The 27,976-nt window shown below is 45.0% G+C and overlaps 3 protein-coding genes across 3 annotated transcripts in view; all 3 read left to right on the top strand.

Annotated features, from left to right (window-relative positions):
* LOC123994591 (protein O-mannosyl-transferase TMTC1-like) overlaps positions 1-15,850 on the top strand; it is a 130,291-nt gene extending 114,441 nt beyond the window's left edge. The window contains exons 10-19 of the mRNA XM_046297371.1: positions 728-841; positions 5,775-5,918; positions 7,371-7,479; positions 7,925-8,027; positions 8,991-9,126; positions 9,284-9,428; positions 9,699-9,836; positions 12,079-12,201; positions 14,413-14,490; positions 14,654-15,850. Of these exons, the coding sequence (XP_046153327.1) occupies positions 728-841; positions 5,775-5,918; positions 7,371-7,479; positions 7,925-8,027; positions 8,991-9,126; positions 9,284-9,428; positions 9,699-9,836; positions 12,079-12,201; positions 14,413-14,490; positions 14,654-14,776 (1,213 nt within the window). The 3' untranslated portion in view covers positions 14,777-15,850. The remainder of the gene's footprint in view (positions 1-727; positions 842-5,774; positions 5,919-7,370; positions 7,480-7,924; positions 8,028-8,990; positions 9,127-9,283; positions 9,429-9,698; positions 9,837-12,078; positions 12,202-14,412; positions 14,491-14,653) is intronic.
* A 150-nt stretch (positions 15,851-16,000) lies between these two features.
* On the top strand, positions 16,001-22,201 carry LOC123994592 (trypsin-2-like). The gene is made up of 10 exons (XM_046297372.1): positions 16,001-16,185; positions 16,301-16,402; positions 20,039-20,222; positions 20,313-20,388; positions 20,496-20,685; positions 20,854-20,993; positions 21,112-21,265; positions 21,366-21,402; positions 21,582-21,801; positions 22,059-22,201. Exons 1-8 carry the CDS (start codon positions 16,125-16,127, stop codon positions 21,398-21,400), a joined length of 942 nt encoding a protein of 313 aa, XP_046153328.1. The 5' UTR covers positions 16,001-16,124; the 3' UTR covers positions 21,401-21,402; positions 21,582-21,801; positions 22,059-22,201.
* LOC123995497 (chymotrypsinogen B-like) lies at positions 22,129-23,219 on the top strand. Its single transcript, XM_046299149.1, has 4 exons — positions 22,129-22,240; positions 22,400-22,498; positions 22,686-22,822; positions 23,055-23,219. Exons 1-4 carry the CDS (start codon positions 22,129-22,131, stop codon positions 23,217-23,219), a joined length of 513 nt encoding a protein of 170 aa, XP_046155105.1.
* Positions 23,220-27,976: the final 4,757 nt, after the last annotated feature.

The following is a 27,976-nucleotide window of genomic DNA, read 5'->3' as shown; positions in this document are numbered from 1 at the left end:
GTTTCCGTCCAAAACCAAGCAGAGCCTCTACCCTCCACTTAATCAAGGCTGGTTTAGCAGAATCTCATATGTGTATCTTTTTATACTGACCATTTGCCAAATAGCCAATGAATAAAGGGTTTTAAAATGGTCTACTCAGAGTGCTTTGAAATATTTGAGAGGTTTTAGCCCTCATGCTTTTTCTTATTCATAATTCACATATCTGCATAATTCATTTAACTTGTTCGAGTAGGCTATTCATCTCCATTTTCAAAGAGCGACCCTCGTCCGATTACCAAAGAAACACCCGTTCAAACTATTCAGTCCTCCTATAATGTCATATCAACAGCAGATGTTTTGGGGGGAAATCTACAAATAGGCAACGATACGATATTAGTATTCTGTATAGACAGGCAAAGGCTATGAGTAAAGACATTTAGGCCTATGTGTGCAAACAGTATCATGGAACGAGAGAAGCAGTTTTGCGTTATTTCTCAAGTAAAAAAGCGTGCATGAAAAACTAGTCAGTGCACTGCATATAGTCTATCGAGTCAGGAAAGTCTGGCTGCGCACTCAGGACTGATTTCTGAGAACAATATCATGTCTACAACTTCAAACTATCGTAAATGAGCACAAGTTATACTACTGTTTAACAGTACCCAAAGTCACTTGCTAGCTCGTGCAAGCACACATCTGTTTCACTGCCTCTCCTACTTATTCCTCATCCTCTCTCTCGCTCTCTCTATAGGTCTGGCATCCAGACGCTGCCTCACAACGCCAAGGTTCACTACAACTATGCCAACTTCCTGAAAGACAGAGGGCGCCACCAGGAGGCCATCCACCACTACAAAACTGCTCTCAGGTCAGTTATAGTGTCCATAATATCAGAGCTTTTGCTGTTTACACCACTACAAATCTGCTCTAAAGTCAGTCTCAGTGTCCAATAAAGTAAAACTACAGTAATATGAGGGGGTTTACGTGTTTCATCCTGATCACCATGTCAATGGGACACAGTCCCGCCAAACCGCAGGCATTCCTCAACCACAATAACACCATCAGCTTTCCACGTTGAGGGATTCGGTCATTCTGCCAAAACCACATGTTTGGAACCTCAGGTGGCCTCAGTCACTCCAGGACCTGAAAGATAAAGTGTTCAAGTTACAGTCAAAATTACAGTTGAGGTAAGAAAACCCCTTGAGAAACGGTCAGAAAGTTTGGCTCCAAACCTCAATCAGCAAGCGGTCATGAAACGGTCAGGTAGATCTCAATGGAGAACAGTTCAGCCCTCCGTCCGTGCACCAGGACAAACAGAGGACATCTTTCTTCATATGGCATGTCGTCCCTATAGTGTCTAGACTGTACCTCCAGGCCTTAAGTAACTAGAATGAATGACTTTAAGTAGGAGACACGTTATTGATTGTCTTAGGTTGATGGTCCGCCCACTCAATTAATTACAAAACACTCTTTTATTAAATCAGAGGAACTCTGTTTGCTGCACATAAATGCATAAAGGCGCACACACGCTCTAATGCTTGCACACACACACACACACACACACACACACACACACACACACACACACACACACACACACACACACACACACACACACACACACACACACACACACACACTAGATTGCATATTCTCAAGCATGTAATGGCCTTGTCTCAGATCGATGCTTTCACCCCATTCATCTCAGTGAGATACACACACGCAGCACTGTACACAAAGACATCATTTGTTCTGCCTGAGACAGACCCAGAAGACACAGACAGACACAGAGACAGGCACACCCCCACAGCTCCTACAGACACACCCCCACCAGCACAGACTAGATTGCATATTCTATCCCCCAGCATGTAATGGCCTTGTCCCCCAGTCAGTTACAGACCCAGAAGACTTTCACCCCATTCATCTCAGTGAGATACACACACGCAGCACTGTACCTAATGAAAGAGGGGATCCATTTGTTCTGCCTGTCACTGGCCCTGGCTCCTACAGACCCAGAAGACTATATATTTATCCCCCAGTCCAGCTCCTACAGACCCAGAAGACTATATATTTATCCCCCAGTCCAGCTCCTACAGACCCAGAAGGATATATATTTATCCCCCAGTCCAGCTCCCCCCAGAAGGATACCATCCCCCTTCTTCTTGAATCATAACTGATTATCCTTACAGTGCTCTGTCATTTTGTTTATGTGTGGTTGTGAGTGTGTGTGAGAGTTGTTTGTCTCAGTCATTAGTATTTGACTGAGCAAGGAAATCATGCTGTGTGTCTTCTACTACTGTATCTGAGTCTCTCTTCCCTCCTCCTCTCTCCCCTCCTCTCTCCCCTCTCCCCTCTCCTCTCTCCCCTCTTCCTTTCTCCTCTCTCCCAGTTTACCAGGGGCTGGCTAGAGCCAGTTTGACTTATTTGGACAGAAGGGTTTAGGTCCAGTGGGAACATTCTTTTCTCTTTCTACAGTTTGTTCTTTTTACCTTTCCATTCCCCCTGGCAGAGATGTAGAGGCTCACTGAAGGATGCTCCGTGAGCCGGCTTAGCTAGAGTGTGTGTGTGTGTGTGTGTGTGTGTGTATAGGGATGCATATCTCAGACCTCCCTCAGTTCCATTCCCCCCTTCTATATTCCTCCTCCCCCGTCCATCCATCTCCATCCTCTGAATACCCCATCATTTTATCCCCTATCCATCCATCTCCATCCTCCAAATACCCCATCATTTCATCCCCCTATCCGCCCATCTCCATCCTCCGAATACCCCATCATTTCATCCCCATCATTTCATCCATCCATCTCCATCCCCCGTATATTTCATCCCCATAATCCCCTTCATCCCCCTATCCGGCCATCTCCATCCTCCGAATACCCCATAATTTCATCCCCCTATCCGCCCATCATTTCATCCCCCTATCCATCCATCTCCATCCTCCGAATACCCCATTTCATTTCATCCCCCCCTATCCATCCATCTCCATCCTCCGAATACCCCATCATTTCATCCCCTATCCGCCCATCATTTCATCCCCCTATCCGGCCATCTCCATCCTCTGAATACCCCATCATTTCATCCCCCTATCCGTCCATCTCCATCCTCCGAATACCCCATCATTTCATCCCCGTTCCCCTATCTCTGACAAGCAGAAGTGTGCTCCCCCTCGCTCTCTTTCCCTCTTCCCCTCTAATACCTTCTCCTGCCTGTATCTTGTTATACCCTGGAGTTGTGGGTTTTGTTGCATTCTTTAGAGGTTGTTTTATTCGTTTGCTTTTCAGGTTTCGTGTTCTGGTCCCCTGCTAAGACATTAGATTGGGTGATGGTGTGTGTGTGGGTGATGGTGTGTGTGTGTGGGGATCAATAGTGTGCTTACATCAGTGTGCGTGCCACTAAGTCCACACTGCTTCCTTTCGAGGCAGTGTGTTTACGAATCCCTTTTGGCCCGACAGTCTAGGGGGGATGGTAATGAGACCCGTAACATAACTCATGCAAATTAGAATAGTGACAAAGTAAAAGTGAGAACGAAATAACCACGACTACTGAAATCTACCGTCAAACTCAGGGTTTATTAATGAACACACGGTAATGGGGGAGCAGGAAAAGGGGCTGAGCTGGACCCAAGGAAAGAAGCAATAAGTATTCAAAAACACCCCTAAGCTAGACTAGCCTACTTTAACAACAGCTAACTAACCAAAAATACAGTGGATGGTCCGCCCAGTTCTAACTAGTGTATTTAACAAAGTCTACCTACGGGTAGTGTATGCCCATGGGCGACTTGTCTTGGTTCCCCCTTTTCCCACCAGCAAACAAACACCATAGCCAAAACAATACTCACAGGTGATGACAAAGTGCTATGGAGGTGCTCAAACAAAAGAGAGGTTAATACACAACGAGAGAGTGAAACACAGAGACCTACAGACATGGCATTTACAGAGAGATTGAGCTGTAGAGCAAACAACTGACAGGGTTTTTAAACCAAGGGAAAGGAACTGTGATAGGGTAGGAAACAGGAGGAGGTGTGTCTTCTGATTGATGATTGGATTGGTGACTGATTGGGGAGTGATGATTTTCACCTGTGATGGGAGAAGGAGAGAAAAGAAACACACACACAGGATACTTGTATCCGTAACACAGTGTCACACTGAAAGGCAACGTAAACTGTGATGGAAAGGAGACTAAGTTGCCATGTAAATGGACACGGTTGCCGTGGCGTTGTTTCACCTCTTGCCCCCGAGGTTGTGATGGGTGTCTCTCATAGTTATGCCACTAATAATACAAATGGGTTGCAATTGCATGCCACCTTTGACCCGATCCTTTCTTAAAGCACTCAATGCTCTAAAATAGCATTCATGCCTTATTCAGATGCTCTAAAAGAGCATTCATGCCTTATTCAGATGCTCTAAAAGAGCATTCATGCCTTATTCAGATGCTCTAAAAGAGCATTCATGCCTTATTCAGATGCTCTATAAGAGCGTTTCATGCCTTATTCAGATGCTCTATAAGAGCGTTTCATGCCTTATTCAGATGCTCTATAAGAGCATTCATGCCTTATTCAGATGCTCTATAAGAGCGTTTCATGCCTTATTCAGATGCTCTAAAAGAGCATTCATGCCTTATTCAGATGCTCTAAAAGAGCATTCATGCCTTATTCAGATGCTCTAAAAGAGCATTCATGCCTTATTCAGATGCTCTATAAGAGCGTTCATGCCTTATTCAGATGCTCTATAAGAGCGTTTCATGCCTTATTCAGATGCTCTATAAGAGCGTTTCATGCCTTATTCAGATGCTCTATAAGAGCATTCATGCCTTATTCAGATGCTCTATAAGAGCGTTTCATGCCTTATTCAGATGCTCTATAAGAGCGTTTCATGCCTTATTCAGATGCTCTATAAGAGCGTTTCATGCCTTATTCAGATGCTCTATAAGAGCGTTTCATGCCTTATTCAGATGCTCTATAAGAGCGTTTCATGCCTTATTCAGATGCTCTATAAGAGCATTCATGCCTTATTCAGATGCTCTATAAGAGCGTTTCATGCCTTATTCAGATGCTCTATAAGAGCATTCATGCCTTATTCAGATGCTCTATAAGAGCATTCATGCCTTATTCAGATGCTCTAAAAGATTCAGATGCTCTATTCATGCCTTATTCAGATGCTCTATAAGAGCATTCATGCCTTATTCAGATGCTCTATAAGAGCGTTTCATGCCTTATTCAGATGCTCTATAAGAGCATTCATGCCTTATTCAGATGCTCTATAAGAGCGTTTCATGCCTTATTCAGATGCTCTATAAGAGCGTTTCATGCCTTATTCAGATGCTCTATAAGAGCATTCATGCCTTTTCAGATGCTCTTAAGAGCGTTTCAGATGCTCTATAAGAGCATTTCATGCCTTATTCAGATGCTCTATAAGAGCGTTTCATGCCTTATTCAGATGCTCTAGAATGATTGATTTACAGAAGCCATTTGGGGTATGATAACCGTTATCAGAATAACAACCACTTATCCTAATGACGGTATCATGGGGGTCATGTCGTCTTCTTGTAGTGCTATGGGGTCATGTAAGGATACATGAGAGGGGTCACATGCCCCCAAAGTGCTAAATTGCTTCCTATCGCTGTCACTGATTTCAAGGACCAGACCGATCAGGCACCTTTTCAACCAGTAGCGGTCATCACAAAATGTGATGAAAGAATGTTTTCTTCCAGATTGGAACTTGAAGATACCTGTTTTTTTTCTCCTTTTTCTACCTGAACTACTTTCCTGCTCTCCTCCTCCCTTCCCCCTCCTCTAACCTCTCCAGGTTGTACCCTCGCCATGCCAGTGCCATGAACAACCTGGGTACTCTGACACGCCACCCAGATGATGCCGAGCACTACTACAGGACCGCCCTGGACACCAACCCCCAGCACAACAGAGCCCTGTTCAACCTGGGAAACCTGCTCAAGTAGGATATATACGCACACACACCTGCATGCATATGCACACACATGCATGGACACACGACATGCGTGCACACACACACACATTGTGCATGCACTCAGAGGCCTCAGCACAAGGCTCGCACCCCATTCATTCGTACATACACAAACACATGCATAAACACACACACTTTCCCTGCAGCTCACATAACGAGTGACACAAAGTGCACTACCTGAGGTTAAATGGGTTACATTAGCAGAATATTCTTTCTCACCAAGTCATAGCGCTGAGGGGAAATAGTTTAGACACGCAGTGTCGAGCTGTTCTGCTTGTTGCTCAATAGGGCTGTGTGTGTGTGTGTGTGTGTGTGTGTGTGTGTGTGTGTGTGTGTGTGTGTGTGTGTGTGTGTGTGTGTGTGTGTGTGTGTGTGTGTGTGTGTGTGTGTGTGTGTGTGTGTGTGTGTGTGTGTGTGTGTGTGTGTGTGTGTGTGTGCGTGCGTGGTTGTCATATCATCGACATTGCTCTGCTCTACTCATCCCTGTCACTCTGGCAGAAAGCTGATTGGAAAAACATTTGTTTAACACACAGATAAACAGAGCACTCATGAAATCACTGGGTTGACACAAAGAGGAGGGGCTGCGGGGGGGGCTCGTTAGAACAACAAAACACTTTCACACACACACACACACACACACACACACACACACACACACACACACACACACACACACACACACACACACACACACACACACACACACACACACACACACACACACACACACACACACACCAGGACAGATACACCAGCGCAGCAGACTTGGCATTAGCCAAGACAGTGGGAGATTTCTGTTACTGTTTGTTTACTCTCTGCATTATTGCCCCCAGCTACTCTCTTCTCATTGATGGGTGTGTACGGTGTTTGTAGTACACACACAGCAGCATTCCTGCTTGCCTGGCTGGCTCTAATGGAGAAACACAGCAATAATGGCAACACAAATTAACTCCATTATTGAGCTACAGATCCATCAACATCAACATCGATGGGAGTGTAAAGTGTTTATAACACACACACACACACACACACACACACACACACACACACACACACACACACACACACACACACACACACACACACACACACACACACACACACACACACACACACACACACACACACACACACACACACACACACACACACACACACATACGCTAGCCTGGCTAGCTCTAATGTAGAAACACAAATTAACTTCATTATTGCGCTACAGATCCATCAGGTCTATATTTTCAATTACGACCTGTGAACATACAGCCTCGGGCCTAGAGACAGACCCAACATGGGTTCCCATTACTCCTGCTGGGCCTGACACCGTTTCCAGGTCATCTACTGTATGGATACACAGCGGGTGTATGTGTGTGCCGGACACAACGTAGCCATATGAGGATGTTGACGATGATGATGTTATTTCAGGTCCCAAGGGAAGAAGGAAGAGGCGGAGGCTCTGTTGAGGGACTCCATTCGGTTCGGTCCACACTTCGCTGACGCCTATTCCAGTCTAGCATCACTTTATGCAGAGCAGGTAACACACACACACACACACACACACATGCTTTGCAGGTAATACACACAGCATTCCAGTGATGTCTCCATCTATGCACTGGTTGCATACAAACACAAAAATACACACATTCTCTCACATACATACTTAGTATGCACTCACACACACACACTTTTGTAAGAGCATGTTCGGCAATGTGAGTTCTGCTATATCTTCCCTTCCCCCTTTCCATGGATTCAGAATTCAATTCAAATTGGCTGTAGATCGTTATTCTCGCTGCCGGTAACTCCAGTCACTGTGCCATTACTTTGGCTTGTTCAATTAAACACTCGCTGACTCCTTAACCTTGTATTACCACAGGTTCTATCTGACCGTATCTCAGCATAGCCACAATTTCACACATATCAGTTCATACTTAATAATTCAATATAACTATTTTATTGATCTCGTATTCTTTTTATTATAGAAGCGGTTTGCGGAGGCCAATGACGTTTATCTGCAAGGCATAGAGAGCTGCCCGGACAGCTCGGACCTGCATAATAACTATGGAGTGTTTCTGGTCGATACCGGTGAGTTCAGTCGGGTTGGTAGGAGAGGAGAGTGTTGATCTGTTTGCAAATAAAGTTTTAGCTTACTCACACCTCTTTCTCTCTCTTACTTACGTACTGACTTTATTGTCCCCAAGGGGAAATGTTGTTGCAGTGTCATGTACACATTTAAAGTGGCATTTAAATACAAAACAAAATTGACAATACAACTTTCATAACAGTTACGCACCAATAAAAAGAATAATAGTAAGAAATAAGAAGTAAAACATGAAATAAAGAAGAAGAAAAGACTGGCCTGCTGGCCTTACGGTGTCAATGGAAACATTCGCCCGAGCTGTTTCGGAGGGATATCACACCTGGCACAAATGATTGTCTCGTTCTGTTCTTCCTGCTGAGGGGGGCCCTATACCTGCGCCCAGAGGGGAGTAATTCAAAGTCCAGGTACAGGGTGTGACTTGGGTCTAAAATGATTTTGTGAGCCTTGCGGAGGGCCCTGACCTTAAAGATCTCATCCAGGCCTGTCTGTTTGACTCCAAGTAACTTGCTTGCTGTGGTGATAATCCTTCTCAGCATGTTTCTCTGGCTGACAGCGTTGCCAAACCAACAAACAGTACAAAAAGTTTAAATACTCTCAATAAAGGATTTGTAAAACAGAGTCAGTATAGTAGAGTCTATATTAAAATAACCCAACTGTTTATAAAGTACAGTCTCTGTTGGCTCTTTTTATTTGCTCCACTGAAGTTTATTGTCCAAGAGGACACCCAGATATTTATATTCCTCTACAATCTCTATATTCTGACCTCTGACCTCTGATAGATGTTGTACGCTTCCTGAAGTCTATGCACATCTCTTTGGTCTTGTTGGTATTGAGGACCAAGTGTGATTCCTCACACCACTCTACAAAGTAATCTAGGACCGGGCCATGATGTTCCTCTCTCTCTCTCTCTCTCTTTCTCTTTCTTTCTCTCACTCTTCTCTCATCAGGAGAAGGCGCGCTGGCGGCAGCCCACTACCAGCATGCCGTGCGTCTCAAGCCGGCACACTACGTCGCCATGGTAAACTTGGGCCGCCTCCTTCGCTCCTCCAATGAGAACAAGGAGGCGGAGTCTTGGTACAAAAAGTGAGTTAAGAGGTGACAACCAATTTGGGAATATGGGAGAGATTCACAAGTCAAACGAGAGCAACAATAGCCATGTGCCCATTGTCCAGAGAAGAGAGTCATGGGTGGAGCTGTCCTGTAGGACCTTGCATGACCTCTCCCTGACCTTTGACCCCAGGGCCCTGCAGGTGACGAGGAAGGTGGACATCCTGACGCCACTAGGGGCGCTGTACTACAACACAGGACGCTATGAGGAGGCTCTGCAGGTGTACCGCGAAGCGGCTACGCTTCAGCCAGACAGCACCGATATCTGTCTGGCTCTGGTGAGGCACAACACACACACACAGGCACACACACATGCAGGCATGCTGCAGTCATACCACATGCTGCAGTCATACCAGGACAGCACCACGGATGTCTGGCTCTGAATTGCCCTCCCTCTCCCTCTCCCCACTCTCCCACTCCCTCCCACTCCCTCTCCCCCCCACTCCCACTCCCACTCCCTCCCACTCCCTCTCCCTCCCACTCCCTCTCCCACTCCCTCTCCCACTCCCACTCCCTCTACCTCTCCCTCTACCTCTCCCTCTATACAGGCACAAGTGTTAGCCATGGCAGGCCGCTCTAAAGAAGCAGAGAAGATGACTCTGGGCATCATATCTAAGCAGGGGAGCTGCATCGAGTGTTACCGCCTACTGTCTGCCATATACAGCAAACGAGGCAACTACACAGAGGTGTGTGCGTGTGTGTGTGTGTGTGTGTGTGTGTGTGTGTGTGTGTGTGTGTGTGTGTGTGTGTGTGTGTGTGTGTGTGTGTGTGTGTGTGTGTGTGTGTGTGTGTGTGTGTGTGTGTGTGTGTGTGTGTGTGTTGTTGGGTCTGTGGTGTTTGCCTTTGAAAGAAAGGACGGGACTGAGAAAGAATAAGAAGAGACGGTCAAAAAAAACAGAACAATCCATATCACCTCGGGGTCAGCGACAGTGATCGCCGCGGAAACAGTGGTTACCATGGAAACCCATTCCATCTAGATTCTGTCTCCTCCGAGTCTCACCGGATCACATCCCCATCTGTTCACACTGATCGTCTATCCTTTACTTCATTCACCTCATCTCTCCATCTGATTACATTCTCCTCCTCCGCCATCCCTCACTCCATCCCTCATTCCATCCCTCACTCCATCCTTCATTCCATCCCTCCGTCTCTGGGGGCCCATCTGTAGATACTCAAACAGAATGGATGTAATCCCTGTGTCCCAAATGGCACTCCAATCCCTGTGTAGTGCACTACTTATACGGAATAGGGTGCCATTCGAGATTTAGACTCGCTGCTAAAAATAGTATTTTCTTCCAAAAACAACACAGAGGTTATGTGGGGGGCTGACTAGAGAAGCAGGGAACGGCCAGATTAAGGCCTTCTTCCTCTGGAGGCCGCTTGGGTATAAAAATATTGACAATCGCTTTTTTATTCAGAACACCAATTTTTCTATGCATTTTCTCTATTATATCTACTACCCTCACAGCAGTGGAGGCTGCTGAGGGGAGGACGGCTCATAATAATGGCTGGACATTTGATGTATGATACTGTTCTACTGATTCCACTCCTCCCCCATTAAGGTGCCACCAGCCTCCTGGGCCTAACACATATCATTTGTTTAGGACAGTAATAACATAGTTCATCAAGATATTTGATTGTCTATTTTAGGACACCTGGTAGTATCATCAACAACAAAAAAGTATATATATTATTTGATGAAAATGTTGAATTTGGCCTTACTGCCTTTGTCTCAATAAACATGATAAAGCTCTAAGATATGTCAAATCAGGGAGGCCACATTTCAATCTAAAGGATTTATGGTATGTCGTCACTAAAATGCTTGAGAAAGGTATTGGGAAGAAGCATTGCATTGCTTTCAAATGGGATTGTGTGCGTTCCAACGTGTCCTGCACAGCTTGTGACCTCCGTAGAGGGAAACAGCAGGCACGTCCGTGTTCCCTGAGAGTCGTATCTAGTAACTCCAACCGTTCAAAAGTTAGAGGCCAGCTTGTAGGGAGAAAAAAAGAAAGAGCTCTGTTTGTCACAAGCGCATTTATCGGAGCTCGGAGGTTACACGCGTAACCATGGTTCTATGAACTAAGGGCCATATTTAGTAGATTGAGATGAATCCAGTGCAATCAGCAGGGATTTCTCAGGCCTTTCTCTATGGACTGGCGGCGGTCCACGGACCTGGGCTTTTGAAAGACTGGACTAGAGGACGTTTATCTTCTCTGTCTCAGACAGAAGACCGGATTTCACACCATCCTCCCTTTGGATTGTCTGAGTGTGTTTCTGTCCAGTGTCTACATACTAACCCACCAGGGATATTCCTACGCTTCCAGATCTGTTAGCTTCACTATGTCGATATCCCATTAATGTGGGTTTTATACATGGTTTTTAAAAATGGATTTTTTTTATCTCTGTCAAAGGGAAGTAGGACAATAAAGGAAAATAAAAGCGATTGATGATATTTATGTCATCTCAAGGATGAGACTTTTCTCTCCCAGAGGCAAAAGTAAATTACATAAAATTCCCACCTCTCTTCCTCGTTCTTTTCTTTCCCCTTCAAATCTCTCAGGTTTCATCATATGTTAACATTGCCAAAGCAAGTGAAGTAGATAATATACAAAAGTGAAATAAAAAATAAAAACGAACAGTAAACATTACACTCTGTAACGGGTTTCTTGTGTCGAAGGAGAGGCGGACCAAAACGCAGCGTGTCTGTCTGTTGTAAGAAGAGAGTCAGACCGAAATGCAGCGTGTAGGTTAATCTTTTGTTCTGCCCCTGAACAGGCAGTTAACCCACCGTTCCTAGGCCGTCATTGAAAATAAGAATTTGTTCTTAACTGACTTGCCTACTTAAATAAAGGTAAAATATCCATGGAAGTCTATCCCTATTCATGAAAGTCTATCCCTATGTGTACTAATTATCTCCTCTTCCTCCAGGCTCTGGATGCTCTAGACAAGGCCCTACTGCAGAACCCTATAGACATGTCTGTCAGGGCAGAGCTTCACTTCTCCAAGGGCAACCAACTCAGAGAGATGAACCAGCTGGACAAAGCCTTCGAGGTAAAGGAGGGGACACACACACACACCCCTCATTACTCTGCAAACTTTTCTCCATCTGCTCCCTCTTCTCCCTCACAGACTCCCTCTCTCTATCCAACCTCATACCTAATTAACGTTGTCTCCTGCTTAACACCCTCCTCTCTCTCCCTCCTCACCGTCGTACCCCTCTCTCTCCCTCCTCACCGTCACACCCCTCTCTCTCCCTCCTCACCGTCGCACCCCTCTCTCTCCCTCCTCACCGTCACACCCCTCTCTCCCCTTCCTCACCGTCGCACCCCTCTCTCTCCCTCCTCACCGTTGTCCCCCTCTCTCTCCCTCCTCACTGTCGTACCCCTCTCTCCCCTTCCTCACCGTCGCACCCCTCTCTCTCCCTCATCACCGTCGTACCCCTCTCTCTCCCTCCTCACCGTCGTACCCCTCTCTCTCTCACCGTCGTACCCCTCTCTCTCTCACCGTCGTACCCCTCTCTCTCCCTCCTCACCGTCGCACCCCTCTCTCTCCCTCCTCACCGTCGTACCCCTCTCTCTCCCTCCTCACCGTCGCACCCCTCTCTCTCCCTCCTCACCGTTGCACCCCCCCTCTCTCTCCCTCCTCACTCATCGCACCCCCTCTCTCCCCTCCTCACGTCGCACCCCTCTCTCTCCCTCCTCACCGTCGTACCCCTCTCTCTCTCCCTCCTCACCGTCGTACCCCTCTCTCCCCTCCCCCTCCTCACCGTCGTACCCCTCTCTCTCCCTCCTCACCGTCGCACCCCTCTCTCTCCCTCCTCACGTCGCACTGTCCCCTCTCTCTCCCTCCTCACCGTCGTATCCCTCTCTCTCCCTCCTCACCGTCGTACCCCTCTCTCCCCCTCCTCACCGTCGTACCCCTCTCTCTCCCTCCTCACCGTCGTACCCCTCTCTCTCCCTCCTCACCGCCGTACCCCTCTCTCTCCCTCCTCACCATCGTACCCCTCTCTCTCCCTCCTCACTGTCGTAACCCTCTCTCTCCCTCCTCACCGTCGTATCCCGCTCTTCACCTCGGTGAATAACTTTAGAACCTCCTATAACCTCAAACTTTTACCTGTTACAAAACAAGACCACTTATTGGCTCATATATCCCAACCTCCCCAAAAACAATTATGAATAAAGAATAGAACATATTTTGAGGCATATTCCCTAAAAACAACAAGATTTGCATCTCCTACATGCAGTATATTATCTGCAGGGGTTTCAAGGGCGCCTGTGGATCTTCTAAGCGCCGGGTGCTTTCTTCTCCTGTTCAAGTAGACACACTTGAGAGAGAGAAGAGATACAAAGTCTGCAAATGAAATCACATCAAACAGCATTCCAGGCCTTTCTCTGCCTTGATCTTTTCCCCCCTGAAAACGCGCTGATTCTGTCGCTAAAATAGCACCATCTCCTCCACTATCTGCATCAACAAATAAGCCCATTTTCCCCCAACCACACTTCCAACAAGACAGAGTGTGTGGCCTAAAATAAACTTATTTCTCTTCCCTACATCTTTCATTCGTTTTTTCCTCGTGTGCTGTTCTCTGTCTGCTTAAATAGCAGGTCTCTCTTTCCACTCACTCACTCACTCACTCACTCACTCACTCACTCACTCACTCACTCACTCACTCACTCACTCACTCACTCACTCACTCACAATCTCTCTCTCTCGTTTCTTACAAAGCAAGTCTCTCTGTCTTTCCACTCCCTCCCTCTCTCTCGCTCCCTGTCCACTCTCTCACTCCCTTTCCCTCCCTCCATCTCTCCCTCTTTCTTCAGTTGAGGAAGTCAACAAAGGCCTGCTAGGTTGAACAGTTTATTCTCAGGGTTACTTTCGGAGATAAACTCTAGAGTTCTGACTCTCTCAGCAGGGCTTGGCCGGGCGCCAGGGCTCCAGCTCTTGTTTGGGTGTTGTTCCCCTTCTAAGAAAGGCACAAAAGGGCCAACTGAGATCATGCGGCCTTCGGGTGTGGTGGTTGACAAAATTGAAGTGGATCCAATGTCTGCTTGCTGTATTTTGAAAGCATAATCTATTGTTTCAGGCTGTTTTGAATTGAAACTCATAAAACATGTTGAGTTGATTCAAGTTTCAGTAATCTTCTAAGTAAACTTTTCTCCCTCCATATTCACTTTATAGTCCGAGCATTTAGAACCCTACTGCCACCTAGTGATCGTTGGTTGTAACTACTTTATATTAAGGTGTGCGTGGTCTTCATTACAGAGCTACAAGCTGGTAGTGGAACTAAAACCTGACCAATCGCAGGCTTGGATGAACATGGGAGGAATTCAGCATATCAAGGTACTATAACGGCACAGTAGAGTTAGTTTGCATGAGTCAAACGCCATTTACAAGCCATTGATTATACTGCCATTTACAAGTCTTTGATTATACCGAAATTGCATATCAAGCATATATGGCATAGTATAAGAGCTGATAAATGTCTGTATTTGATCCACTGCAGGGAGACTATGCAGCAGCTAGGCAGTACTACCAGAGGGCCCTGATCCTAACCCCTGGCTCCAAGCTGCTGAAGGAGAACCTGGCCAAGCTGGACCGGCTGGAGAGGAGGCTGACCGGGACCTAGACTAACCCAGAGACACAGCACTATCCTGGGCATAAATTGGAGTCCGAGGACCCTGGATGCCCCAACAGTACTGACCTGGTTCTTAAATCAACCTACCTGGTTGATGATGTGAGATTATGGTGAACATGACAGGGTTGCAGGGTATGGAAGCAGACTGGGGATGATGGAGCTTCCAGGGGAGCATGAGGCTGGTTAAGCCTGTGATTGTAGTCACATTCTGGGGGAAGCAGATGGAGAGAGGACCCTAAGGAGTGGAGATGGAGATTCAGCCAGCAGCACTTCAAGCTGGAGCGGACTGGATCAGATCTCTGGAACTCTTTAAAACAGTACCACGAGCTCCACACATCGCCCAGCCTGAAAAAGCTTCAAACTAACTGATCTGCTTTTTAAAATGTTTTGTTTAGTTTTATTTGTTTTCCTATTTAATTTCATGTTAAATCCGGTTCTAGGCTCGAAATCTGTGATCACTACCTCATCTCTGCTTATGAGCAAAACCATAAGTAAACCCATGTTGACATTTTGAATTGGGTGTCATGTTCACATTAAAAGCTCCAACAATATCGTTCTAGCTGGAAGACAAAATTACATTTTGCCAACATGAAGGATAGTTTGCTGAAGTCACTGTATATACATGTTTAGGTTTGGGCTTGCCTTGACTCAAACGTGGTCCCTGCAAACCCTTAGCATGAGCTTGTCTGGGATACATAAGCTCTGTGATAAGACTATTAGACAAGCTATCAGTGTGCTCCGTGAGCACATTGACAACATGTGCTTTTAACCTCAAGCTATGGCAGAGCCTCTGAGAAGCAAGCAACGCTCAATGTAGCCTTCCACAAGTACAAGTAAGCTAGTGTCTGTAGACTCCCCCGAAGGCCTAACACTGACCCTCTGATCCGCTCAACATTTCTGACGCTGTGTATTATTTGTTGCTGTTGATGTTGCTATGATGATTGTGAATGAATATTTTATTTGGAATGTACAAATAGGATAAAGATGAACTGACTAGTGCAATGACTCAGATTGATTTGCACCATAAAAATAAATCTATGTTTTATTAACTGGTGTCGGTACGTGCTGAGGTGTCTGATAAATATAAGTTGCCCTATTATTGGGAATGGGATAAAGTCATATGAAATGGGTGTATACTGCCCTCATCTGGCCCAGTGGGTACATTACATGTCAATGAATCTAATTAGGGGACGGTAGCAGGTGCAGCGTGGGAGAGCTGATGAGTGCTTGAAAGTAGAAAGGCACGTTGTCAAGTGTCTTTGTGGCATTTACCCCTGTGCCATTTTTATTCCGATTGGGCCATCAGTCTCAAACCAATCAACTTTTTAATGCACTTTGGATGAAAATGTGTGTTTTTCTAGTTGTATATCTGTCTCTGTTGAGGCTTGGATTCCAGCACGGTAAGGCCAATACATTGATTTTCATTCTAGTTTTGTTGCCAGTGACTTGATTGAGCGAACGGTGAACCTTCTGTGATGTGTATTATTATTATTTTTAAATTTACTTCTCTTTCAGATCTACATAACCAGAATGAGATCGTACGTAACCCTGAAACCAGTGCATTGAACGGAACAGAAGAGGAAAATGCAACTCTCGCCAGTGGTTTTCAATTTGATGGTATGGAAAACGTTTAACAGTGAATATAAAATAATCGCGGTGAGGGCGTTGGCACTGCTCTTTACAAAGGATCGGGGGGATTAGTGGAGAACAATTGGAGGTTTACTTAGCAGCAATGCCAATATCAGGGTACAACTATATGGGCATTCAATTATTATGGTACGTTTTTAATGGTAAGTTTACTAACCTATGATAAATAGAACTGAAATGTGTATCTCATGGTGAAATACGTATAGCCAGTTATTGTAATGGCTTAGCAGACAGTATAAAAAGACGATCAATATTTACCTGGCAAAAATATTGTTAACAGGGAACTGTTCAACAATTTGTGATGAAGTGGTGTGGGAAAAAGCTACGGTGGGTGGATATTCAAATTGTCCAAACAGTTCCGCCAGAGATTTTTTTTATTTATTTTTTTACCTTAAATGGATTGGCCCATTAATCTATATGGTCCAAATGATGATCCACGCTAATTTGAAAATATATAATAATTTATCAAGCCTACAAGCAATACAATACTTTACTATTATGGTGGGAGATTGTAATACGTTTTTAAATACTTCAATGGACCATAAAGTAAATCGCACGACAAAACTGTCCCCCTCATACACTTAAGGAAATCATGCATTTCATTGATATATTGAAACCAGTGCAGGAGACTTAAATATCCCGAGCTAGTGAGATATACTTGGGAGGCTCAATCAAGCGAGTCTTCTTGACCACATGTCATTCTCGCTGGCACCAAACCATAGAATGCGGCCAGACCATCAAATCATTGGCATATACATGACTCTTTCCAGAATTTCCACCTGGGCCAGGATATTGGAACTGTAATCAAAGCCTATTGGATGATAACTTATTCTGTCCTGGTTAAAAACAAATGAAGACTTTTTCCGATATAATGTACAGCAGATCTAGAGGCCAAGCAATTCAATACCAATCTTTAAAACCAATTAAATTTAGATTCAAAAGAGTTCATATTAACCAAGGAAATAGGGCTAACAGTACAGATGGCAGTAAACTGTAACATAGAGGCACAGAGTAAGTTAGAGAAAATCAATGGTGAACATTCAAGAGATCAAGTGTAATATATTCTACAAAATTAAGCAATCTGGGGGAATATGCACCAAAGTTGTGATTTCTCAGCATTGAAGTGCTACCAAAAATAGTCTACTGAAACGTATTACATGAGTCACCCACGCTTCAGCAAACAATATTTTGAAGGAAGAAGCAAATTACTTTAAGCATATGTTTTTGTTTGTCTCCTCCATCTTCACTAACTGAAGTTAAGAGGTATGGCTTTACAGAGGAGGAATTTATTAAACCAGTCGAGGTACTCAACCTTTTTTTTGATATACTCCGAGGACCCAAGTGTTACATATAAAGCTCCAGACCATTAAAACATTGGAGGCCCCTCACACTAAAGTGTTGTGATGCAAAATGCATAGCACATGTAATTGTTGCATATTATTCATCCTAATCAGACAGTTCTTTTTTTTGTCTTTCCAACATGGGTGATACATTGATGATATAAGACAAGTCCTGAAAAATCTGGGACACCAGGGCTGATATTAATAGCTGACTTGAAAGAGGTTTTTGATAAAGTATGACTGGAATTTATATAAACTCAGCAAAAAACGTAACGTCCCATTTTCAGGACCCTGTCTTTCATAATTCATAAAAATCCAAATAACTTCACAGATCTTCATTGTAAAGGGTTTAAACACTGTTTCCCATGCTTGTTCAATGAACCATGAACGTGCCCCTGTGGAAAGATCGGTAAGACACTAACGGCTTAGACAGTAGGCAATTAAGGTCAGTTATATGAACTTAGGACACTAAAGGCCTTTCTACTGACTCTGAAAAACACCAGAAGAAAGCAGGATCCCTGCTCATCTGCATGAATATGCCTTAGGCATGCTGCAAGGAGGCATAAGGACTGCAGATGTGGCCAGGGCAATAAATTGCAATATCCGTACTGTGTGACAACGCTACAGGGAGACAGGACGGACAGCCGATCGTCCTCGCAGTGGTAGACCACGTGTAACAGCTGCACAGGATCGGTACATCCGAACATCACACCTGCGGGACAGGTACAGGATGGCAACAACAACTGCCCAAGTTTTACCAGGAACGCACAATCCCTCCATCAGTGCTCGGACTATCCGCAATAGGCTGAGAGAGGCTGGACTGAGGGCTTGTAGGCCTGTTGTAAGGCAGGTCCTCACCAGACATCACTGGTAACAACGTCGTCTATGGGCACAAACCCACCGTTGCTGGACCAGACAGGATTGGGAAAAAAGTGCTCTTCACTGACTAGTCGCAGTTTTGTCTCACCAGGGTCGATGGTCGGATTTGCCTTTATCGTTGTGGGAATGAGCGTTACACCGAGGCCTGTACTCTGGAGTGGGATTGATTTTAAAAAAAATAAAAAAAAAATATTTTTTAATATTTTTTTTGAGGGTCCGTCATGGTCTGGGGCGGTGTGTCACAGCATCAACGGACTGAGCTTGTCCTTGCAGGGAATCTCAACTCTATGCATTATAGAGGAGACATCCTACTCCCTCATGTTGTACCCTTCCTGCAGGCTCATCCTGACATGACCCTCCAGCATGACAATGCCACCAGCCGTACTGCTCGTTCTGTGCATGGTTTCCTGCAAGACAGGAATGTCATTGTTCTGCCATGGCCAGCGACGAGCCCAAATCTCAATCCCATTGAGCACGTCTGGGACCTGTTGGATCAGAGGTTGCGGGCTAGGGTCATTTTCCCCCAGAAATGTCCGGGAACTTGCAGGTGCCTTGGTGAAAGAGTGGGGCAACATCTCTCAGCAAGAACTGGAAAATCTGGTGTAGTCCATGAGGAGGGGATGCACCGCAGTACTTAATGCATCTGGTGGCCACCCCCCCCCCTCCCACATATCTGTGGAACTTGTTAAATTTTTCAATCTTATATTCATACAAATATTTACACACGTTAAGTTTGCTGAAAAGAAATGCAGTTTGCACTGAGTAAGTTTATATTTTTTTGCTGAGTTGATAGTTCTTGTGTTTAGTCCCACTAATAAATAAAACTAGTGTAAAATGTATGTAGACTCCTAAGTGTTGTCCATTAGTTTACTCCAATTGGGGGAGGGGTGGTAGGGTTGAGGGGAAAATATGTTTTTAAAAGAAAAAACACATTTTGAAATGATGCAGACAATTACATTGCTGGAATCTACAATCTACCTGCTATTAAAGCTGCTCTACAGTCAAAAAATGTTGCTCAGTACAATGTTTTTTTACTTTGACCTATAGAAACTGATCAGATAGTGAAGTAGTATGTCATGTATCCAGAATAGATTCCGACCCTTGCTTACAGCTGCGCTCAGGTCGGACACACTTCCTGTTTAGATTAAGACCGGAGCCGGGAACGTGATCTGTCTCGGGCACGAAACAAGCATAGGGTCAGAATCTATAATGCTCACAATGATATACACAAACACTGGTAGCATCAGCCCTACTGGCAAGACTAGACATGCACTGCTATACTAAGCTACTTAAAACTAAGGCCCCCCCACACATTTCCTGACGCAGTGAGAAACCTGTCCCTGCACAGCCATAAAGCAACCTGTAACCTCTGGGAGCTTTGTTGCAGATCTGGCAGGGGTTCGGTCCTTCATGCCAGAGCAGGAGATGGAGGTGAGGATCATTGGTGGTGTGGAGGCCTGGGCCCACTCCTGGCCATGGCAGGTATCCCTACGCTTTACCACCATGCCAGCCTGTGGTGGGTCCATCATCGCCCCTCAGTGGGTTCTGACTGCCACACACTGCTTCAAGCAGTGAGTAGTTCTGGAAGTTCAAGTAACAATCAATCAAGAAATGTCTGTGTAGCTAGAGAATCAAAAGTAATAATGGATGGTGTTTTACAGGTATAACAAAGTGGATTTCTGGACTGTGATGGCGGGAAAACATGACCTTGAGAATCCTGATGAAGAATGTCAACAGGTGGGACGGACGACATTCAAGTCATCTAAACATATTTTTCTTCTGTGTTCCTCTTCTGCGTTTAACTTTTTAACTGTTTAAGGCACACATTTTATTTTGGTTTTCAGTTGGTTGGGGTCTCTAAAATAGTCACCCACAAGGATTACAACCGCATGACAAAGATGCATGACATTGCCCTGGTGAAGCTGAAGACTCCGCTGTTGTTCAACCAGTGTGTGAGACCCATAGAGATATGGATGAGGCCAATCGAACCCAAAAAGCAATGCACAGTGACCGGCTGGGGTACCACCAGAGAGAGTCAGTAGATTTCCTATTCTTCTTTTTGAAGTTAAGTTGCCTTCATCTCTTTTATTAGAAGGGTCAGGTGTTCCTTTCTGGGGTCATAACTGACAACATAATTGATCATTTACAGTGAGGAGGGTCCTGTTACTTGTTTTCCCCTCTTGTCTTTCTTTCTACTCTCAGATGGGCCTCGTGCCAACAGACTCCAGGAGGTCAATGTGACCTGCCTATCCCCAGAGGACTGTAACAAGTTCTACCTTGGTGTTGTTCAGCCCACCATGCTCTGTGCTGGAGACCCTGAAGGAGGTGTAGACGCCTGTCAGGTAGTGACCTTGAACTCTGACAATGCGTTCATGTATTTTATACCTTCTGTTGTGTTATTTTTTTTATATGAAAATAGATGTTCTGTTTCTTCGTCTTATGCCGTGTTTGTTCCTGCAGGGTGACTCGGGTGGGCCTCTGTCCTGCTACACAGGGTCCAGGTATGAGTTGGCTGGAGTGGTCAGCTGGGGAGTGGGCTGTGGTAGAGCCCGGAGGCCTGGCGTCTATACTAAAGTACAGGTCTACCTAGACTGGATAAATGAATTAATTCAAGGTAAGGACACCCTTGGAACCCAACGCTAGAGAAATACTTTGTATTTAAGCACTCCGGAATTTTTTTCTTTTTTTTTTTAATAATATTTTATTTTTAACAGGTGAAGCATCTATGTCTGGTGTTTACTGTGACTGAAGGTAGGTTATGTCACAAATTATTTAACGCCTGGAAATAAACTTTTACAGGATAAATGAATATCTGATTTCATTTTCATCTTACTGCCAGCGCATCAAATTGTATTTTGTTAATCAAAACAGTGTTATCAAAACTGAAGATCATATTCAGTTTGACCCCTAACCCTCTTCCTGTCTCCCAGAGAGTTGTGGTCAGAGTAAGATATTGACCTGCCGGCTGGACTCCCGCCCGGCGTGGTTGTATGCGACCTTGGAGGGTGAGGTGCGGGTGGGGAGTGTGACAGAGGCGTGCCCCAACTCCTGGCCCTGGCAGGTCAGTCTGCAGTCCAAAGGGAGACATTACTGCAGTGGGACCCTGATCCACCACCACTGGGTCCTGGCACCGCAGCACTGCCGCTGCAAGTGAGTCAGTCACCAAGTACCGACACAGGGGACACGCACTATCGTCTGTAATATAACCTCTACACCAATGTTAATTTTCTTTGAATATCACTTTCTATCTCTGTCGTGATGCTTCACTCATTCGGTGGACTCGTACACCCACCTTCACGTTCTTTCCTCCCACTCGGTATTGTGCTCTCAAACAGCCCTTGGAATGTCAGTGAGGGTAGGTCAGCTACTGTAGTTCTTGTTCACCAGTCCTATTTCACACACAACAGTGCCTGTCTATTCTCCTCTTTCAGACCTACAGTTGACACGGTGGTACTGGGAGGTCACAACCTGAGGTTCATGGCTGCCCAGACCATCCCGGTGGACGAGGTGTTCAACCACCCCCATGACGGAACCTTCCCTCCGACCTCTGACCTCGCACTCATTAAGCTCAGTGTTCCAGCTCGATTTGGTAAACAAATACTCCTCCAGAATGGGTTACTTTAGCTCACTGACTTGACTGTTTTTGCTTGACTGGTTTACAGGACCGTAAACTTGGCTTGAAGGCCAATTAAAGCACGTGACATATCTAGGATGCTTATTCTGATGGTCTTCTCTGATATGTCCCTAGATGACACCGTGTCTCCGGTGTGCCTCCCACATGAGGATGTGAAGCTGGATGACAGCTGGTCCTGTGTGACAACAGGCTGGGGGCCCAGCAACTCGGCACGTATGTACAGCAACATGACTCTACATTCACGACTATAAGTTCTCTAGTACGGTTGGTGGCCGGTTTACCACAATGAACTGGAGGGACTCTGCCTCCTAGATCCAGTGTTTCATCGGTCTTGCTCATAAATAGGCAGCATGCTTCTCTATTATAAATGTATCATCTCATGTGCTCTGTCTCCCCCTAGCGAAGGTTGGCAGCACCGTCCTGCACCAGGCCAGGCTGGGTCTGGTCAACAGGACCGCTTGTAGAGAGAGCTGGGGAGAGGATCTCATCACGGACACTCAGCTGTGTACAGACCCAGCCGGCTCTGTCTCCTGCATGGTATGTACAGTGGGACGGTTAACTCAATGGTGTACTCATGAAGACATGGTGTACTCATGAAGACATGGGTTATGTTTTGAACGTACAGTACTGATGTGAATGAGTGGGCTTCATAAAAATGTGATGTGGAATACCCGACTGGACTAGTGCACGCAAACTTTCACAACCTTGTTTTAACTCGAGTGTAATTTATCATGTTTTCAAATATCAAGTCTTTCTTCCCTATCTATAGGGGGACTCTGGTGCTCCACTCCTCTGCCAGAAAATAAATGGGGTCTTCTTCCTCTTTGGGGTGGTCACATGGGGCAGCCCGAGCTGTGACCTCAGCACACCAGCAGTCTTCTCCCGATTATCAGCTTATCATTCCTGGATCACAAATATAACCAATGACATCTGACTTTGTTTCACATTATAATGGAATAAACAATGACTTTTTTTGATCCAGTGTTCATCTTGAGACTTTAAGGCAAAGGCACACAGTGTGTAATGCAATTAGATGTTCAGAGGGATGGGACACACACATCAAGCTGACTCTGTTGTACACTGTGTTTTGGTCTTCATAAGATTTGTCAAAGATGTTTTACTTTTCTTTTGTATTTTTCTTTAGTTTACACTGATTGAAATATATTGCGCATGTGATTTTTATACATTCGAATGTAACATGTACATTTATGTTAAGGGGGTAGGAATGTACACCGACTGCACAAAACATTAGGAACACTTGCTCGTTCCAGGACCGACTGACCAGGTGAAAGACGTGATCCCTTACGGCTGTCTCTTGTTACATCCACCAATCAGTGTAGATGAAGGGGAGGAGACGGGTTAAAGAAGGATTGGCTTGTGTACGGGTGCCATTCAGAGGGTGGAACGGGCAAGACCAAAGATTTAAGCACCTTTGAACAGTGTATGGTAGGTGTCGGGCGCACCGGTTTGTGTCAAGAATTGCAATGCTGCGGAGTTTCACGCGCATCTGTTTCTTGTGTATCAAGAATGGTCCACCACCCAAAGGACATCCAGCCAACTTGACACAACTGTGGGAAGCATTGGAGTCAACATGGGCCAGCATCCCTGTGGAACGCGTTCGACACCTTATGTCCATCCCTGACAAATTGAGGGGGGGTGCAACTTTCATAACGTTCAGCATCCTGCTCTGTTTATCTGGCCTGTTATCTTACACAAGATGCCTTTTATCACAATATGTCAATATTAGGCATCCTATAAGTCAATGGCATGCTTGGTAAAACCGCCAGTGCCACTAAGATAATGCAGAGGCATCATTCAAACCGGCGCTGCACAGCTTAATGTCAGCCTTGAGTTGACCTGGGAAAAACCCATGGGAGATATCATTTACCCTCATTATTTATTTGAATGAAGACCATGTTTATAGGTTACAGTAACTAAAGACCTGCAAATTCATTATTGATTTGTTTTTCAAATGGGGTTTCGTTCATAGAGTTGTATAGAGGACTCTAGTGCCCAAAAGCCTGTTCTAGAATTGGCAGTGCTGTAGAGGACTTTCCCCATTTTGAAGTAGTCAACTGAGTGAGACTTGCTATGGGTTAAGGAAGAATCATATAATTCCAACCAGGTCATTGGAATCAGTCAATGAATTATACTTTGAAAACATTCCATAACTGCAGTTGGCAGCAAATCGCCAACCAAGGCTTTATACCTGTTCAAACAACACACGGCCCTTTCAGGTTGTTTACCAACTCAACAAAGTACATTGACTACTTCAAAATGGAGATAGGTGCCGGTGCGCTCACAGAAGCCTAAGCCTGTGTTAACTTCAGACCTTTTTCTGCGTGTTTTCCAAAACCCTGTTCATTCCCCATTCATTTTTCACAAGAGATCACTTCATTTTTTTCCCAGGTTTTAGAAATGCAAGCTGGCAGCTCTATAGAGTATCACAGTATGAGTCATAATACCCATAAAACCTAGTGGTCAAACAAGGAAATGGTTCCAATCGTTTTCCCACCATTATGTTTTCCCATAGGGGAGTTTAGAAACACTTAAAATAAGGGCTGTGTTTCATGTAGGCTTACCCTGGCAGGATGTTTTGATAACCGTGTCAATCTCTTTAGGACAAGGGGACATTTAAGTGTTTCTAAAATCCCCTATGGGATTTCAAGGTCCCCTATGCTGGACCTTGGGAATGTTATTAGATGGTCAAGATAGGAGCCGGGTAATGTGGTGTGGGGATTTTAATGCTCATGGTATACTCTGGGGAGGGTTACGGACTGATGTAAACTGACAAGTGTTGGAGGAACTACTGGATGAGAAAGGGCTCGTGAGTCGTAATGATGGCCGGGGAACCAGGATTGACCCAATAACTGGAAATGAATCTGCTCTGGTTCTTACTTTGATCTCAAGTTCAATGGCAGGCAGATGTAGTTGGGAGGTTTTGGAGGAATCTACAGAGGATAGTGATCACTATTCTATCATGTGTACTGTAGGAATGAGGGAGGTAGAATCAGTAGGAAATAGATTGAGGAGATGGATATTTGGTAAAGCAGAGTGGGGTCAGTTTCAGGAGTTGAGTAAATAAGAGCTGTCTCAGGTTGATCTTAATTCAGATATAGAAACACTCAATGATGGAATAAGAGGCGCAATAGTAGGGTCTGCAAGGCAGGTGATTCCTATGGGTACAGGGGGAGAAAGAGTAACGCAGTTCCCTGGTGGAGTGAAGAGTAGGAACAGCGCTTTCAGAATGTTGTAAAGGTCCCATAATTACCAGCACCTGATTCAGTATAAATAAGCACAAGCAGTAGTAAGGAGGATCATTAGGACAGCTAAGAGGGAGTATTGGCGCCGGTTCTGTGGAAACATAGGCAGGACCACTCCTGTGGGAGAGGTATGGGGGAGGATTGAGGACAGAAGAGATTGGTATCTCCCTGTGTTGAAAAGTGGGGAGATTGTTGCAGTGAGAGATATGGAGAAGGCAGAGATGCTAACCCAGGCATTTGTGAAGGTGCACAGCTCAAAGAATCTGACAGAAGAGGGGCAGCGTGGGAGAGAGAGGGTCAGAGGAGAACATCCGGGCGTCTCTGGATCAGAGAGAGATGGTGGGGGATACATTGAATGGCCCTTTTTACATTGGCTGAGATGAAGAGAGCATTAGCTAAAGCTGGGGTAACATCTCCTGGGAAGGATGAGATGTGTTAAATCATGATGGCTCATCTCAGTGACACTGCAATGGGGAAAGTACTGGGCCTTTACAAGAAGGTGTGGCAGAAAGTTGGAAAGAGGCTGTAGTGGTGCCAAAACGTAAACCTGGGAAAGACCTTAACTAGACCTGACTAGTTCTTCAAGCTATAGGCCGTTAGCGTGGAGATCTCGCGTATGTAAACTTATGGAAAGGATGATAACGGAAAGGCTGACATACTTTCTAGAGAGTAGAGGACTAATGTCACCAGATCAAAGTGTGCTCAGGAAAGGAAAGGTAAGGATGGATCCTGTGCTGTGCCTTGACTTAGTCAAATGGAAGGCACAGGCAAATAAGGAGGTGGTAGTAGCCATTTTCTTTGATGTAGAGAAGGCTTATGATATGATGTGGAAGGAAGGCCTACTTATCAAGCTGGATAATATGGGGGTTAGGGTAAGGGTTTTTAACTGGATAAATTATTTTATTTTTGGCAGATCAATACAAGTGAGGGTGGGGAGCTCTATGTCAGAAAGCTAAGAGGTGGATATTTGTACCCCCCAGGGAAGTGCCATTAGTCCTATTATTGTTGACAATGTATTATCTAATGTAAGACCTGATACTGGGAGGTCATTGTTTGCAAATGATGGAAAGCTGTGGAAGAGAGGGATAAATATTTCCCATACAGCCAGAAGAGTTCAAGAAGCTATTAGTGAAGTAGAGCAGTGGTCCATCAGGTTGGGCTTCAAGTTTACAGTTGAGAAAACACAGACTGTGTTTTTTTTTAAAGGAAGGTTTGGGAGGAAATATACCTGAAGCTGTATGGAAGGAATCTGGAGAGGGTGGGAGGGTTTAGGTTCCTGGGTGTCTGGTTTGGCACTCAAATGAAATGGACAGAGTAGTTGTCAAAGGAAAGAAAATATTGAATGTGATGCGTTGCTTGTCAGGAATGGAGTTGGGGACAGATAGAATGCCGTTGAAAATGATTTGTGTATATATATAGTGCTGTTAGGTTCTAATTCTCGGAGTAAAAAAAAAGCTTAACCAAGTTTATTCTTCCCAGAGGATCAATACAGCTGCATTAGAAAAATACATTTTCACACAAGAACTGATATTTAACCCTTCCTCCTAGGCCGAGTCTCCTCCTACACATCTGTCTTTACTGCTAGGCAGGACACTAAGTGATACGGGCCATAAACTTTTATTTCCCCCTTAACGTGACCTGACCTGATCTCAACCCCCCCTTCATCACTAATCCTTTTCTCTCTCTCCTTATCAATGCCTGCCACATGTGATTGCTTCCCTGCACTCAGCACCTTACAAGCTTAATTGCACACAATATATACCATCTTCCTACAGATAACCATTAACTTCTGGTGTAGACCCTCTAAACCGAAGCACTCAATCTTTCAATAGGATCCCTGATACAATGTAAACATTATACATTATCCTCTCTCCCTCAGTGACATGAATAAGTATGTTTCATATTCTCAGAACCCAACAGCGCTGTTAAGGTCATCAATGGATTATGTTAGTATAGCATACGGATCAGCAGCTCAGACACCTTTAAAAAGATGGATGTTATTCAAGCCCTAAGAATATGTTGTGGAGCACTCAGGACCTCTCCGGTGGCAGCGATGCAGGTAGAGTTGGGAGAGATGCCGTTAAAGTTAAGAAGACAACAGCTAGCCATGACATATTGGGTAAATCGACAAGGACACAAGGTTACACATCCTACAAAAAAGGTGCTGCTAGCTAACGTTCAATCGCTGGAAAATAAATGGGATGAACTGAAAGCACATATATCCTACCAACAGAACATTAAAAACTGTAATATCTTAATGTTTCACCGAGTCGTGGCTGAACGGCGACATTAAGAACATACAGCTGGCGGGTTATAAACTCTATCGGCAAAGACACAGGACAGGGGTCTATGCATTTTTGTAAACAACAGCTGATGCACGATATCTAAGGAAGTCTCAAGGTTTTGCTCACCTGAGGTAGAGTATGTC

The sequence above is a fragment of the Oncorhynchus gorbuscha genome, linkage group LG14, assembly GCF_021184085.1.
Source record: "Oncorhynchus gorbuscha isolate QuinsamMale2020 ecotype Even-year linkage group LG14, OgorEven_v1.0, whole genome shotgun sequence".
Lineage (NCBI taxonomy): Eukaryota > Metazoa > Chordata > Actinopteri > Salmoniformes > Salmonidae > Oncorhynchus > Oncorhynchus gorbuscha.
Note: the sequence above shows the minus strand (reverse complement) of the source record. Positions and strands in the feature narration are given on the sequence as shown.

Coding starts and splice junctions, on each gene's coding strand:
- LOC123994592 (XM_046297372.1), top strand. CDS start 16,125: ATGAAAATGTGTGTTTTTCTAGTTGTATATCTGTCTCTGTTGAGGCTT. Junction 20,223..20,312: donor GCCACACACTGCTTCAAGCA/GTGAGTAGTTCT, acceptor GGTGTTTTACAG/GTATAACAAAGTGGATTTCT. Junction 21,266..21,365: donor GATAAATGAATTAATTCAAG/GTAAGGACACCC, acceptor TATTTTTAACAG/GTGAAGCATCTATGTCTGGT.
- LOC123995497 (XM_046299149.1), top strand. CDS start 22,129: ATGGCTGCCCAGACCATCCCGGTGGACGAGGTGTTCAACCACCCCCAT. Junction 22,241..22,399: donor CAGTGTTCCAGCTCGATTTG/GTAAACAAATAC, acceptor ATATGTCCCTAG/ATGACACCGTGTCTCCGGTG. Junction 22,499..22,685: donor GGGGCCCAGCAACTCGGCAC/GTATGTACAGCA, acceptor GTCTCCCCCTAG/CGAAGGTTGGCAGCACCGTC.